This window comes from Miniopterus schreibersii (assembly GCF_964146895.1).
Source record: "Miniopterus schreibersii genome assembly, chromosome: 8".
Taxonomy (NCBI): Eukaryota; Metazoa; Chordata; class Mammalia; order Chiroptera; family Miniopteridae; genus Miniopterus; species Miniopterus schreibersii.
The window spans coordinates 15,411,144-15,426,963 of NC_138109.1; the positions used below are offsets into that span (position 1 = coordinate 15,411,144).

General features: G+C 39.0%; 1 protein-coding gene across 1 annotated transcript; it reads right to left on the reverse strand.

Annotated features, from left to right (window-relative positions):
* Positions 1-578: 578 nt before the first annotated feature.
* Positions 579-14,994, reverse strand: RPA2 (replication protein A2). Its single transcript, XM_081143707.1, has 9 exons — positions 14,747-14,994; positions 14,384-14,490; positions 11,965-12,066; positions 11,756-11,869; positions 8,292-8,366; positions 7,548-7,664; positions 3,265-3,372; positions 2,988-3,082; positions 579-1,276 (listed from the first exon to the last, which is right to left on the reverse strand). The coding sequence occupies exons 1-9, from the start codon at positions 14,754-14,756 to the stop codon at positions 1,192-1,194; spliced, it is 813 nt and encodes a 270-aa protein (XP_080999833.1). The 5' UTR covers positions 14,757-14,994; the 3' UTR covers positions 579-1,191.
* Positions 14,995-15,820: the final 826 nt, after the last annotated feature.

Here is a 15,820-nt window from a genome sequence, read left to right on the forward strand (position 1 = left end):
AGTTACAAACCAGGGTGGTGGAGCCTTCTTCACACAGATGCTAGATCTCATTTAAAAACATAGTTGAAACAATTATAGAAATTTTATTTGCATATTACACCTCATTAACTTGCCTCAGAATTAGCTCTTTCATTCAAGAAGTATCTTACTTTCTGGAGTTGTCAGAAATATCTTGAAACTAGTTTCATCTCCCCTAAGAAAAGGAGCTGATTAAGTTGGCCGAAAAATAGCCAAGGCCTCTGAGTTTCATCCAGAAGTGACATAGTAGGTATTTGATCAGTCACATGATCATTTACTGCTAGAGAGTCAAGATTAAGGTCCGCTTTATAACCCTCATTAATAGCAATGCTAGATGCTTTACAAACTTCATTCAATTTTCATAACAAACCTGTAAGGAAATAACATTGTCATCTTTTCATAAACGGAGGCTCTCAGAGATGATGTACCCTGCTCAAGATCCTAACTAAGAAGAAGGAAAGCCAAGATGTCAAATCCAAGTCAAGCTAGGCTATACTGTCTCAGATCACGTAGTTATTATTATACTAACTTTAAAAAAAAAGGACATTTCCACAAGTTACTACAATAATATAACTATTTTATTAAACATATGGACGTACTTATTTTGTACAAAACATGGTAACATTGCCTCCCCTCCTCTGCCATACGAGGCCACCACTCTAGAACCTCATGTTTAAAAATACATTTGGCAGCAGTCACAACAAGTTGAAGTGCAACTCTGAAAGTATCACCACGTAACCAAAATGGGGAACACAACCAGGGAGAAGTGAGCAGGTTTCCTGGCTCTCTCTCTGCTGACAGGCCCTAGTCATACTCATCTTTTCCCAACAGGCAATATTTTAGGAATAGAGACTCCCGAGTATTACTTAAGTAATACTGCCCAACTCTCTTGGTAGCATCCCTCTTCCACTTCCACCTATCCAAATGTTATTATAACTACCTAATTTGTAACTAAGAAATTCCACTTTGGTTCATATCTCTGTCAGTTGCCTATCTCCCTTTGAGCTTCGAAAAAACAGAACAGTAAGTTTCAAAAGAATGTCGACTGAGGCTTTTTATAGATGAAACCTACTTTCTAGAAGTCAACTAGTCAAAACATATGCACAGCTGGAACCAACAGATTGTGAAAATAGGTCCAACTGGAAAATATGTTGGGTATCCAATTAGATCCAGTTATTCTGCATCTGTGGATTTAAAATGATCATCATCCACAGTGGAATAGATGTGCCCCTCGTTGCTTAGAAAATCCACAGCTTGCCTAGAAAGAAAGAAAAAAAAGGCTCATTTTCTTTTTTAAAAAAATTTTACATTAAATTTTTTTTTTTAGCTGTGACTCCAGACAGGATCCAAAGAAGAGTTTTACCATCTCTTCTCTGGGTTTTATGGAGACTTACTTTACCCTTCTGTGTTAGCCTCCTAAGGCACTGTATCAACCTTAAAAGGGCACTGGAAAGGGTGAAGAAAGGGAACTGCCTTTCTGATACTGCCAAATAGGTAAACTTCACTACGTCCTCACTTTCTATCTTAGTTAAGAGTTCATAGCCATTTGCCCACAGAAAGCTCTTGCAGGGAGAGAAGCCAGTAACATCGCAAAACTGCAGCAATCCACGAAGACAATGGCTATTGGGAGCGGGCTGCCTTGGATCCCTCTTCCAAATCGTATAAAGGCAAATAGGACCTCACTTAAATACCAATTGAAGCAAATCAAAACAAGAATCTAAAGCTGTAGTCCAGCTTGCACCAAAATCTAGTATAAAGAGCTATTTTTAAAAGTTGCCCCTTCCACCCACCCACTGAAACTCTAGCCCGCCCTTCAAAACCTTCAAGGCCCTCAGGGCCAGTGTCAGTAATTTACTTAGTAAGAGTAACAACTTATAGAACACCTACTACTGACAGCCATTCTGTACCTCATCAACAGAGTAACTCTGAGACAGAAACTACCTTCACTTTATAGGACAGGAAGTAGAATTAGACCTGAGCATTTCTTTTCTGTCTAGGTCCAGCATACGGAGTTATGGTAACAGCTATCACAAGCATCAAGTTTGTCTGTTTGATTAGTTCACCGGAATCTGGAAACTATATAGTCTAACATGTTAATCAGGAAAAGAATATTGAAAGGACTGTTAATGGCTTCAGGTCCAGACAGCCTGATGCACACATCTCCACAGAGGGGACGGTAACACAAATGGGACTGTACACCTAAGGCCCAGGAGCTAAGGACCTCGCTCCTCCAGATTAAATCCACAAGAGGTATCAGGTCAATTTTTGCTCAAAGTTATATCCCTGGCACACAATGAGATTCAGTATTTGTTGAATGAATAAATGAATGAGTGATGTGACAGGCAGCACCACCTTTGTGAGTTCTTTTTCCATGACTGAACGACTTCCTTCTGTCAATAGGTTGTGGTCCAACAGATAGTTTTTAAACTTTTTGTTATTTTTATTTTTTTTACTCCTCACTGGAAAAGTGAGGATATTTTTTTCCATTCATTTTAGATGAGAGTAGAAGGGAGGGGGGCAGAGAGAGAGAGAAACTTCGACGTGACAGAGACACATTGACTGGTTTCCTCCTGCACCCCCTCAACCAGAGGTAGAGATTGGACCTGCAACCCAGGTTCATGCACTTGACTGGAATTGAACCCAAGACCCTCTTGTACGCAGGCCAACGCTCTAACCACTGAGCTTGCTGGCCAGGGCCAGATATTTTTTATTTTTATTTTTAAATATACCTTTATTGATTTCAGAGAGAGGAAAGGAGAGGGAGAGAGAGACAGAAACATCAATGATGAGAGAGTCATTGATCAAGCCCACAACCCGGGCATGTGCCCTGACCGGGAATCGAACCCTGATTGCCTGGATCCTAGGTCGACGCTCAACTGCTGAGCCACGCCCAGCAGGGCCAGATATTTTTTTAGAACTCACTTCTCATTACCAGGAAACTCTAATGAGATGAAATGGGTATAACTCACTTGATTGAGGCTACAGACATGTGTTGAAGCTGGTTCTTGAGATCGTGAAAGTTCAATCCTTCAGGTCTTGGGCAAGCCTTAATCAAATTCAGCACCTGAACATTCAAATCAGAAAGATTTTAGCAACTATTTTGAATCAGTCCCCCTCTTAAACCTAAGTGTCTTTATAAGAAGGAATCATACTGGGTACTTAGACGGCCTCAGAATGATCAAGGAAATAACACAATTTAGGATAGTCTGTGTTTTGCATTTCTGGAGTCACTCAAGTGGCGTTTACCTGGTTCTGGGCCACTGTGAGGCCATTTGTCGGTATGAAGCTATTCCCACCAAAGTTCCCTGCTTCACTCATTCCTGGATTGCTGATAGGTGCTCTCCCTGCTGAAGGCTGAATTAAGAAATAAGTTCACAACATTAGAAAATTCAATTTAAACACAGTCCTTGCTATTTTAAAGAGCTTGTTAGTAAGCAGCTTACAAAAACCAAACCAAACCAAAAACAATTTAGGCAGAGTTTTCCCAGTAACAAATATTTACTTTGGAAGGGAGAGCATATGTCAAACGAGAGGAAGGTATCACCTGGCTCCTATTCTTTGTGACGGGAGGGGAACAAGAGGAAAACTAGCACTGAGAAAAAAGTTATCCAGAGTTTTGCTATGATATCCTTGGTGTTCAATCACTCAAACATTCACTGAGTGCCAACTAGGTATGAAGCGTTACAGGGAAAGAAAAGGAGAATAGTTTCCATCAACTTTTTTTCTTCTCTTTTACAACCAAATTAAAAAAAAGACTATAATCACTGTTTTCATTTCCCTTCTCCTTAGTCACTCAACCCCCCACTAATTTGGATTCTCCCCAATATACCTCTGAAACTGTTTCCACCAGACTTTTCAACCAACATATCCAATAGTCTCTTTCAGTCCTCATGACACTTGACCTCTCAGGAGAAACTGCTGAGCACAATCCTCTCGTAATGTACTCCTCCCTAGGCTGCTGCTTCTTTTTTTCAAACCTTTTTTTAGTTTCTCCCAGGGCTTCTTGATACTACATTCTTCTGGTTCTCCACTTACCTTTCAAACTACACTTTCTCAATATCCCTTATTAGCCTCTTCTACCTGTCTCCAAAAGGCTGATAGTTCCCCTAGGATTTCATTCCAGACCTCCTTGGCACAAATCCTTACTCCCTGCCATCTACTGGATACCTCCACCTAGATATCTCAAACTTCAAAATAAAATTCATTACCTTCCTCCCCAAACCTGCTTGCCCTGCTATATTCCATCTCAATTAGTAAACCCCAAACCTAATCATGCAGACCTCAGTCATCCATTCGCTTACCTTCCAAAACCCCTTCACCACAGCCTTTTAATACAATCTTCAGTGTCTCTCAAGTCAAACCTCAACACCCCTGGTCTCCTGATTGGTATCTAAGCTGCTACCAATCAACCTACTCCAATCAACCCTCCTCATTGTTACCAAGTCATAACTTCTGGTCATGTTGCTTCCTTGCCCAAAAGCTTCCAGGTGGCTCCCCCTGCCTGCAAAAACAATATAAAACTCCTAGACATTCAAGACCTACTACAGCTAGACGTCAAAATCTGTATTTTATTCTTGATCACTCCTTTCAGCACACTTTATCACCCAGTTGCACTTGGACTTCTTGCCATCCACAAACATGCTTTTGACCCGAATACAGTGTTTCCTGTCTGGAATGCTCCTTTCCTCGTCTGCCTGGTAAACACTTCACTAATATTCCCAAGGCCAAGTTAAGTCATAATCCTTCTTGGCTCTCACAGCATTGGGCCTATTCTTTCTCACAGCAGCCATCACAATGTTGGCATGCCACTTTTCCACACAAGCTCCTTCATCTCTGCACAGTGCCTGGGGGACAGTACATGCTCAATCAATGTTTAATCTATTGAACTGAATACGTAAGGGTGACGAATCAAATGTTAAGTACCCCTAACAGGATGAGGGAGCACTGGAAGCTCTTTAGGAGAAATCCCATCCAGTCAGAAGATTCACTCATTCAACAAATGTTCATTAGACATCTACTGCTTTGAGGTAAACAAAACAAAACAAAACACCAAGAGTCAGTCATGGTCCTTTGTTTTCAAGCTAGACACCTTCGAATTACCTGCTGGTGAAATAGAAGTCTTACACTGTATGACCAGTAATACTGAACTGAATACTATTTCCTCCCTGGTAACCTCTGCTGAAATGATCTCAAGTCCTGCTTCAAGTGGCCTCACCTCATGCATTTTTCAAGATTTGGGTTAGGCATAACCTCCTCCAGGGAGCCTTTCTTGATGTCCAAGTCAGGACAGGAAACCCTTCTCTGGTTCCATGGCACCCTGCACTTGCCACTTACTACTTAAGTGCTCTGAACCCCCAATGCTAATGCAAACTCTGAGGGAAAAGACCATTTATTCACTCCTCAGTGTAATTGTCTATGCTCCCAATTTTCACTCCCTAACTACCCATTCTTACTTTAAAACCATTTGTATCTTATAACATTTGATCCATCTACTGGGCAAAAGCAGGTTTACAGTTGTGAGTATGCAAACACAGTTTATTCTTATATTATTATTTACTGATTATTGTATTATTTTCCATACAAACAACTGTAAGCCTACTTTTGCCTCACCCTGTATGTTATGAAGTATAGGAATAAAATAAATTCCTGAAACTTTCTACCCAACCCCCTTCTCTAACTCACTTTCCCCCTATCCTCAACTCAAGCCTCTTTTGAAGATCTGTTTCCAAATTCAACAGCATTTGGAATGCTTCCATCATCTTACTTGACTTCCAGGTAGACTTCTGCAATTCATCTCTACTCCCTCCTTCTTAAAATACTTTATTCTACAAAATCACATTTCCTGGTTTTTCTCCTGCCAAACTGGCAACTTCTTCAACTTTCACTGGATCCTATTTGGCTTCCAGACTTCTAAAGGTGTTTCAGAGCTCAGGTCTCTGACCTCTTAACTCTCTAGCTGTGTCATTTCATCCAAGCCTTTAAATATCACCTATACGACAATGACTCCCAAAGTTCTATTTATATCCCTTCTTTCTTGAGTCCCAGCCTTATACATTCAACCATCTATTCTGTTCTCCACTTAGATATGGAACTGGCATTTCATACTTGGTTAGTCCAAAACAGAACTCTGGATTTTACCCTGCAAACTTGTTAGCTTCATCTAGTTGCTTGAGCCCAAACCTAGGAGTCAGTTTTGAACCCTCCCTTTTCTTTATATCCTGTATCTAATCCTCCAATAAGCCATCAGGCCTACCTTTAAACGATACTGAAATCCAACCACTTACTCCAGCTGCTGTTACTATTCCCCTAAACTACTTCCATTGCTATTCTTGGTGCCTCATGGTCTAGTCTCCATACAGCAGCCCGAGTGAGCTTTTTAAAAGGTCAATCAGGCTACCTCACTCCCTAGACAGAACCTTCTAAAGGTTTGGAATCAATCAGAATAAAGTAATCCTTACTATAACCTACAAAGCCCTACATGATCTGAGTCCTGCTTCCTTGCACACATCCAACTGTTTTCCCTGTCATCTGCTTCACTGCAGACAGTTGGGCCTTCTTGCTGGTCTGAGACATGCCAAGCTCATTCCAGCCTCATGGCTTCTGCCTTTCTGCTCCCTCTGCTTGAAGCATTCATCCCCTATCTAAACTGCACCAATCTCATTCCTGCCACCACTCTCTCTTCCTACTCTGTTTTATTTTATTTCAGCACACCCAGAACTATCTAAAATTATATACATTAATTCTTACTTATCACCCATTTCTCTCAAGAACTGAAGTTTGAGGGCAGACACTTTATTCATCTTAACTGCTATATTCCAAGGACCTAGAATAACTGGCAAATACTAGGCTCAATAAATATTTTTCAAATGAAAAGAATGAATTCTCTCTGTATCCCCTGTATCCCCAGTGCTTACCAAAGTGCTTGGCACAGAACAAGCTGCAATAACGTCCTTAATGGCTCATCAGTCTCTCCTTTTGTAATCAGTCCTCTGTCTTGCCATCAGAATCATCTAAGGGCATTCTAATACTAGAATCAACAAGGCCTTTGTGTGGTCCTAGATGGACTTGGTCAAATTGAATTCATACAACAGAAAATAAAGTTGTTGAGCAACTTCAATATGAAGCAAGAAATATAATTTCAGGGACAAAATAATGGTGAATAAACTTTAACTAGCCAATACGCTGGAAGGAAAGCAGCAAAATGCTGTCCTAGTTGAGGTTTTCCTCTGAATATGGACTGACAACCCTGGTGCTAAAAGCCCAGACTATAAATACATGTCTATACTTGAAGGCTGTCTTAGTACCCAATCACCCACACCAGTAGGGTCAGAGGAACTCATAATGCTGAGAGGAACATGAGTGTTTCATTGGAATAAAATAACATGACAAATCTCATGAAAAAAATGTTTTAAGAACTAAGATACCTTTATTCTGACTCAATCTTCAAAATGTCAAGTTAATCAAAGCCAGAACACAGAAGCTGTCTATACTCTCATGGGGGAAAGAAAACCATGATTGAAGCTGCTCACCTGGCTGTTAGCTTTGGTCAGCATCATGTGTGCATTCACCACCTCCAAAATATGTGCGGTAAACTCATTCATATCCTCCAGGGGCATGATCTTAAAGGCTACTAGGCTTTTTTTGTTCTATTAAAGAAAAAAATGTGAATAAAGGATAAGCACATTCAAGTAAATTTCAGGTCAAAACACTATGACTCTTTTCTTGGTTATAATATTTTGCTAACATGGGAAAAATGTGTATATACTCAAAAAATTTTAACTCAAGGTTAAACTAAATACAGTCAAATAAGATAAATAAAATAAATTACATTAAAATAAAACAGCTCAGAGATGTTCAATGACTTGCCCAAGGTTATAAAACCAAGCAAAGCAGAGCCTATTATCTTGACTCTAAATCTAGTGTCCGCCCATCTACACCTAATGGATGCCATACATGACAACTGCAGGTGGAGATCCTGTTCTTTCTCTAGCATTCTGTTAGTTTTATATTAAGGTAAAAAAAAATTTCCTTTTGAAGAAGAGAAAATAACTTCAATGTAACTCCCATTAAACATGGAAACTTAGTTAAGTCTGAAATGTCCTAAGTGTAGGCATGAATCCAGAAATTGTTATTCATGCAAATACTTTTTTAATTTTTATCTTGGAGGATCAAACCCACAACCTTGGCATATCAGGACAACGCTCTAACCAACTAAACTACCCGGCCAAGGCCCATGAAAATACATTCTAACAGTGATTTTTTTCTGACTTCACCTGAAAAGATCTCAGATGGCCAGCCACTTTCACATATGTTTCTGGAGGAACCACAGTGTTTTCACCACTGGCATCCTAAGATAAAATACAAACATATTACTAAGGTTTTAGTAATGTTGGTGAGAGCTTCTTTAAAATCTCTAAGTTATGTACAGAAACAGAAAGTTATAAAGTGAGAGAGCTATAGGCTCCTAATATGGCACTAACTAGTTTGCCTTACCTTTTAGAATTTACTTTTAGAATTTACTTTTTTGTAAAATCAGAAACTAGAAAAAAAATCTCTATCTACAGGTAACTTCCAGTTCCAAAGTTCTATATTATGCATATCATAAAAAAACAAATAATTATGGCACTCTCATTCAATGCTCTTAGGCACAAAACTTTCTGGTGGATAGTGGACCTACTTATTGGCATAGCAGTTCTGTTTTTAGGAATTAAAGGAAATAATTAAGAACATGCATTAAGATTTAGCTTTAGGAATATTAATCATAGCTTAGACTACAATACTAAAAAATTTAAAACAACCTAAATATCCAACATCAGGCATCCATTCATACAATGTAGAATTTTATTAACTGGAAAGACCAGTAGTGACACCTAATAAAAAGACGATTTCCCATGTTGGGAAAAATACACATCAAAATGTTAACAATGGCCCGGCCGGGCATGGCTCAGCGGTTAAGCGTCGACCTAGGATCCAGGCGATCAGGGTTCGATTCCCAGTCAGGGCACATGCCCGGGTTGCGGGCTGCAGCCGATCAGTGACTCTCTCATCACTGATGTTTCTATCTCTCTCTCTCCCTCTCCCTTCCTCTCTCTGAAATCAATAAAGATATATTAAAAAAAAAAAAAAAAAAAAGTTAACAATGGTTAACTGGGATAATTGGGGTTTTCTAGAATATGTACACATTATTTATATGAAAAATATATAAGCTGAGTCTTAAAGATTTTTCTGATTATAAAACACATGACTATAAAAAACTAGAAAATAAAATATATGTCTTTAAAAATAAAAAACACCCAATTCCCATTACCAGGAGATCATTAATTATTTTTTTGCATTTCATTCCATCTGTCGATTATTTTACATAGCTGAACCTATATCAGATAAAACACCCAAATTAACATTAAATATAATTTTGAAATTTTAAAACCAAAGAATTACAAGTGAAAAATGAGAAAATTCTCATGGACAAGACTATTTTTAAAAACTATCAAACAAAAATTTAAAATTCATAAAACCCATTGTTAGAAAGAATGTGGAGAGCTAACTGGACACTTTCATGCACTAATGAAATATACAAATTGATACCTTTATGCAAGGGGGGAAAATCATGAAAATATAAATGTAAGATTTTTTTAATTAAAAAAAAAAAAAGTAAAATGTATATTTCTTTCAGAAAATCTAGTTTTAAGAATTCATCTTAAGAAGATTACCTCATAATCATGAAGAGATGCACACAAAGGTACTCTTTGGGGCACTGTTTATAATAGCAAATAACTGGAAACAAGCTAAATGTTCCCTGATTGGGTCTACTGTTAAGTAAGAGATGATGTATCCTTATGACGGAATAGGCAGTTGCTAAAAATCATGATATAAATCTATATTTATTGACATTAAGAAATCAGTTCCACAACACAGCTTTTTTTTTAATTTTTCATTTTAACCCTCACCCAAGGATATTTTTTTCTATTGCTTTTCAGAGAGTGGAAGGGAGAGAAACATTGATGTGAGAGACACATCAATTGGTTGCCTCTGCTCGCATGGGACCGAGCCTGCAACCAAGGTACATGCTCTTGGCTAGAACTGAACCTAGGACCCTTCAGTCCACAGGCTGACACTCTATAACCACTGAGACAAACCAGCTAGGGCCACAACACAGTTCTGAATGAAAAGTGCAGATTAGTTGTATATCATATCATATCATATCATCCTTTATATAAAACTGTATGCATATATCTATTATATGTACAGATATGCAGAGAGAAATGTCTGAAAGGTATTTACCAAAATGTGTTATAACAGTAGGCATCTTGGGATGCGGAATTTCAGGTGATTTTTAAATGTTTTATAAGTAAGCACAGTACATTTTGTATGAACATGTAGTATTAGGCATCTTTAACATCTACCTCCCCACTTGATGGCAGGAACTGTCTTTTTCAATCTTTGTATACCTGGAACCAAGCAGTTTGGTTTAGAATCTGTATTCCAACAATAACTAGTGAATAAATTATCTTGTGTTTTTCTGAGAAGCAAAAAATAAAGAAATAACTACCAAGTTATTTCTCCATAGATGACTTGTGGTTTTTGAAGTGGAAAGTGTTTATTATCCAAATTTTCTATTATGTATTTTAAAAACAACAACATAAAAAACCAAGAGGCCTTCTGCCCAATGAAAAAATAAAAAGGACAAAAAGCATGTGTTTCCTTTCAGTCTGTTTTCTCCATACATGTGTTCTTGCAAAAGGGGATCTACTATGCAAACTATCTTTAACCTGTTCCTCTCAACAATTTATGGTAAACATTTCTTTGAGACAAAACATACATTTCTACATCGTTTGGAATATTTTATAAATATACCATGGTTTAATTAGTAATACCCTACTGCTAGCATTTTGATATTGCTTTTAATTTTTCATTATTATAAATAATGCTATGATCAACATTCTTACAACTGTACGTGTATTTAATTATTTCCTTAATGTAAACCTCTAGCAGTGGAGTGCAAGGTCAACATTTTTATGAAGGATTATTTTGATCATCAGCTGATTTTTGAGAAAGGTTATACCAACTTATACTTATACCATCAGAGCAGTATGGTATCCACTTCCCCAGACAAACTGACAAATCATTAACAAATTCAGTGCTTACTAAGTGCTAGAGGCACTGTGCTAGCTATTGCTCTCATCAGAAGCTGGCAGGTGCCATTCTTTTTTTCTTTGCCAATTTAGCAAGTTAAAAATGGTATCTTAATGTTTAGTTGTTACAATTTATATTTCATCTGTAATGAATTATCTGTGCATCTTCTTTGCCCACTTTTCTAAAATGCAGTTGTTCTTCTGTTTTGTAAGAGCTTTTATTAATTAAAAATTTTAAATGTTTGTAATATGTGACAAAAAATTTCCCCATTTATTTAAATAATATTTACTGAGGGCCCACTATGTAACTGGTACTGTTCTAGGTGCTGGGGATACAGTGCCAACATAAGAATCCCAGTTCTCAGAGTTTACATTCTAGGACCTCCTGTCACTTGCCTTTTAAGTTTGTTTACAGTATTTTGGAAAGTTAAGAAAGTTTTAAACTTTTATGAAATCAAATATATTAACCTTTCATTTTAAGGTTTTTTTGCCTTTGATGTCTTGCTTAAGTATTATTTTTATAATTAGAACCTTTAAAAAGAATAAAGAAGTCTAACATCTCCAAAGTCCCAAAGTAACCCTACCCTGATTCAAAAACTGCTTACATCTGTGTCAACCCACTGGCGAACGTCCATGGGTGCAGCTGTCATGTCATCTATTTTGTAAACAATGTTGGTTGGGGCCTTCTCTGCATGTCTGATTATCCCCACAATAGTGACCTAGATCAGAAGAAAAAAAAAGTCTGGTTTACTTTGAAACCAAAGCAACATTTATGTATTTTTAAATGAAGTAATTTTTACTTCATTCTTTGTACCTGTGAAATCTCAACATTTCCAATTCTGAAAACTTCATCAACCAGAGTGGCAGAGAGCAGCTGAGATATGGTACAAGGTACAATGTGCTGGGCTCGGGCTCTCTGGAAGAAAGAATATGCATAAATTCACTCATTTAACACCTGTTATATGTGCCAAACACTTTGCATATATTATAACATTGGCTCTTCAAAACAAACCTCATTCTTGCTTCAGAGGGAAACCAAGATCATATAGCTAACAAATGCTACTTTAGAATTCAAACCCAGGTTTGTTTGACTCCAAAGCTCCTGATGAATGGGTAAGTTTGTGTTGTACTAGATTCACCAAAATGAGTAGACCAGAGAGGAGACAGCATAAAGAATGACCTGCTTCCTGAACGGACCTTTAAGAGGAAATTCTAGCTTTAGGCTGAAGGCAAGCTGGAGCTAGCTGTTCATCGGTGGTGAGATTGAGATGGTATTTGGAAAGGGTTTGAGAAATAGCCAGTGGAGACAGAACTTTGGACTTGCTCTAAATCTCTTAATAAAATATAACAAAAAGTTAGAAGCATGACTTCCTTTAGGACAGATGTTCTGACAATCGTTTGGAAGTCCTGGGGAAAATGGGATAAGAGCTTGGCCACACTAGACATCTTAAAGGGAAGGGACAGGATGTGATGGGCAGAAGAGTGTCTAGTAAATACGACACTCAAATCACATCCTGAAGCAGTCTAACAATAGTGTAAACTCTTATTTTTGCCTACGACTGGCCAGAGGTTGTCTGGGTGACATAAAGATGAATACAGTTTGCCCTTAACACACTCCAAACCTAGGGTAGGTAAAAATACAAATAACAAATCTGATCTTGATACACTACAGAATGAGATGTGCTCTGTGGGATATCAGAAAAATTTACTGGCGACTTCGAGAAGAGGGAGCATTTTAGGCACAAAAATTTTGACTGAAAAAATAGTGGCTGAGGAATGAGCATTATAGGCTGAGACCAAATATGCACTCCCACAGACTCATAAGGGTAATATAGAAGACAGAAAAAGCATAGCTGATTAAAGATGTAGCGTTCTTCCTGTCAGAAATGAACAGGAAGTAACCTGATAACTATTCTTTTTTTCAAACTAACACTATGACCATTTGAATACATTTTCTAGTATTTTTCTCTAGGGTAGACATAGAGCAATGGATTTCCTGGAGTTGGAATTTAAATTTTTTAAAAATTTATTTTTATTGATTTCAGAGAGAGGAATGAAGACGGAGAGAGAGATCGGAACATCAATGATGAAAGAGAGTCATTGATCAGCTGCCTCTGGATCCAGTGTCATGCGTATGTTCTGTCTGGTTCCAGTTACCTATTGTGTTATTAGGGAGTCCCTTAATCTCCGAGCCTCTGTTGTACAATGGAGTAAGCAATATATACCTTATAGGATTATATTAAATAAATTGTATGAAAAATTTAAAGCAATATCCAAATGTATGAGAATTATCAATGAATTCTTCCTCACCAACACCCACCCTGGAATTAAGAGTTCAGGTAAAAGCTTTCAACCTGTAGACAACACATAGGATCTGCTAATGGTGAATCTTAACATCACATCTGAATGACACCTAAAGAGGCCAAATTAACCCTGTATTTAAAGATGAAATCCACAGCAGCTGTTAAATGCAAACTCTTTCTGAAAGAGTACATAACAAGCACCTGGACAGCTTTTTACAGATCACTTTCTTATACATTAGCTTATTTGTCAATTCCCTCTGGTATGGGTAGTACTAGTAGCATTGTCAGATGGAAAAAAATCAAAGGCCACTAAAACCACAGGTTCAAGTTGCTTCACCAAATTCACACTGCCAGTTAAAAGGCAAAGTTGATTCTGGACACTATGTATTACGGCTCCAATTCTCAGGTTTTAAAAATAATAGCCGGCCTAGCCCAGAGGTTGAGCGTCAATCTAGGATACAGCCGATCAATGACTCTCTCATCACTGATGTTTCTATCTCTCCCTCTCCCTCTCTCTGTCTGAAATCAATATATATTAAAAAAAAAAAAAAAAAAAAGTTGTTCAATGATACTATACTCTGCATGTTAGAGAACAGATCTACTTGACTTCAAAGACCCCACTATGTTTAATAAAAAAAGACTTTGAATACATAAAGAACGTAAAATAGGCTATTAAGACAAGTTCCGTTTCCCCCAAAACATTGCCTATGTTAATAATTTCAAAACAAAACCAAGGAAACAGTGGATGCAAAATTTGAGGAGATTCCTTTTTTCAAACTTATAGCACTTAATTATAAGATTCGGGAAGATAATAATTGACAGTTATCGAATTAGTTCATGTTCTACACCCTTCCTTCGCCGCATACATTTTCTCACATGGATGAGTTACGGGCTTCAGGAGAGATGAAATAAAATACTCTTTCAACCTACTGATTTCCTTTCAGCCTGAGAAGGTGCCGGCGATCCAAAGCCCCCAGGGGACTGTGTGTAGCCACCGGCTCCCCCAAAGGTGGAGCTGCCATAGCTTTCAAATCCACCTGGTTTTAAATAACAACCGTATTAGTATCTGAGCTGCTTCCCAAACTTCTGAAAAATCCACAGGCCCCCTCAGACTTCACTCCCCCACCCAAATACTCGCAGCATCTACCTAATCCTCCCTACCACCCGTCCCGGGCCCCAAACGCCGAATGGGCGGCTCCAGCACCTCCCCCTCCCGCCGCCACTCGCCTCTCCGATTCCCGCTCCCTTTGCTAAACCCCTGCGACTCTCATCTTCCGCCCCACTTATCATTACTATTCCACATCTTGGTCACGTTTCCCTCAGGAAAGACACCCAGAAGGTCCCGGTCTGCTGGGTTCGCCCGACACCTCAGAACCTTGTTGCGGTCGCAAAACTATATCTACTTTTCGCTGGTGCCACAAACTCCTTCCCGCGAAAGGCGGAGCCAATCAGTGTCCATAACGCTACTCGCTACAGCCAATCAATGCTCGCGAGTCTTTCGCTTTTTCCGGTCTTAGCTGGTCACGCTCCGGAAGACACGCACTTTACTCCAAGTAGGGCAGGAAGCCTCTGCGGCCATCTTTACTGAGGGTAACCACGCCGTGCAAAAGGTAGCCAGGATGCGCGAGATGCTGAAGGTGTCAATACAACCAATCCTATAATAATTCCGCAACTCAGGACCAATAATCCCACCCCCGTCAATGAATGATACCTGACGTCACTTCCTTTGATAGCGTTTTCCCTGTTCCCGCCAAATTTCCACCAATCACACACAGCCTTAATTTAAAGCTCAATCGTGGGATTCCTGCTTCGGAGTCTCCGCCCCGTGGTCGCCAGGGATCTGCGCGCTCCGGGAACTCACAGTACTCCTTTCGCAGCACCTCCTGGGGTTGCTAAATCTTTAGCATAACCAGCCAAATTCCCTCCTTGTATTGCCACCCCCTGTTCCTGATTCTCCTCAGGGAAGCTTTAAGAAATCTACACCCCCACCCCCACCCCCACCCCCACCCCCACCCCCGCCGATCGCCTTCCGAAAAATCTGAGGATTGCGCTCCCCTCCCCTGTTCTTCCCCCTGTCTAATCCTGCTCGCATCCTGTTTCTTCAGTTTTTCTAAATATAACATGGTGTGTTCCTTCTATAGAGAGAGGAACACGGCAATTAGTTCCTTGCTCTAAACACCCCTAGGTTGTTAGACATCCCCTTCCCATTTACTTATTTAAAATATTCATTGGTTCCTCTTTTGGATTAAGCTCTGCTGGCCACTGGGATTCAGTGGCAAGTAAATAAGGTAAACATGATCCCTGGGCCCTGACAGTCTGATAAATTGAACAGAGGGTTCCATTCTCAGCCAGTGCTAAAATAATTGG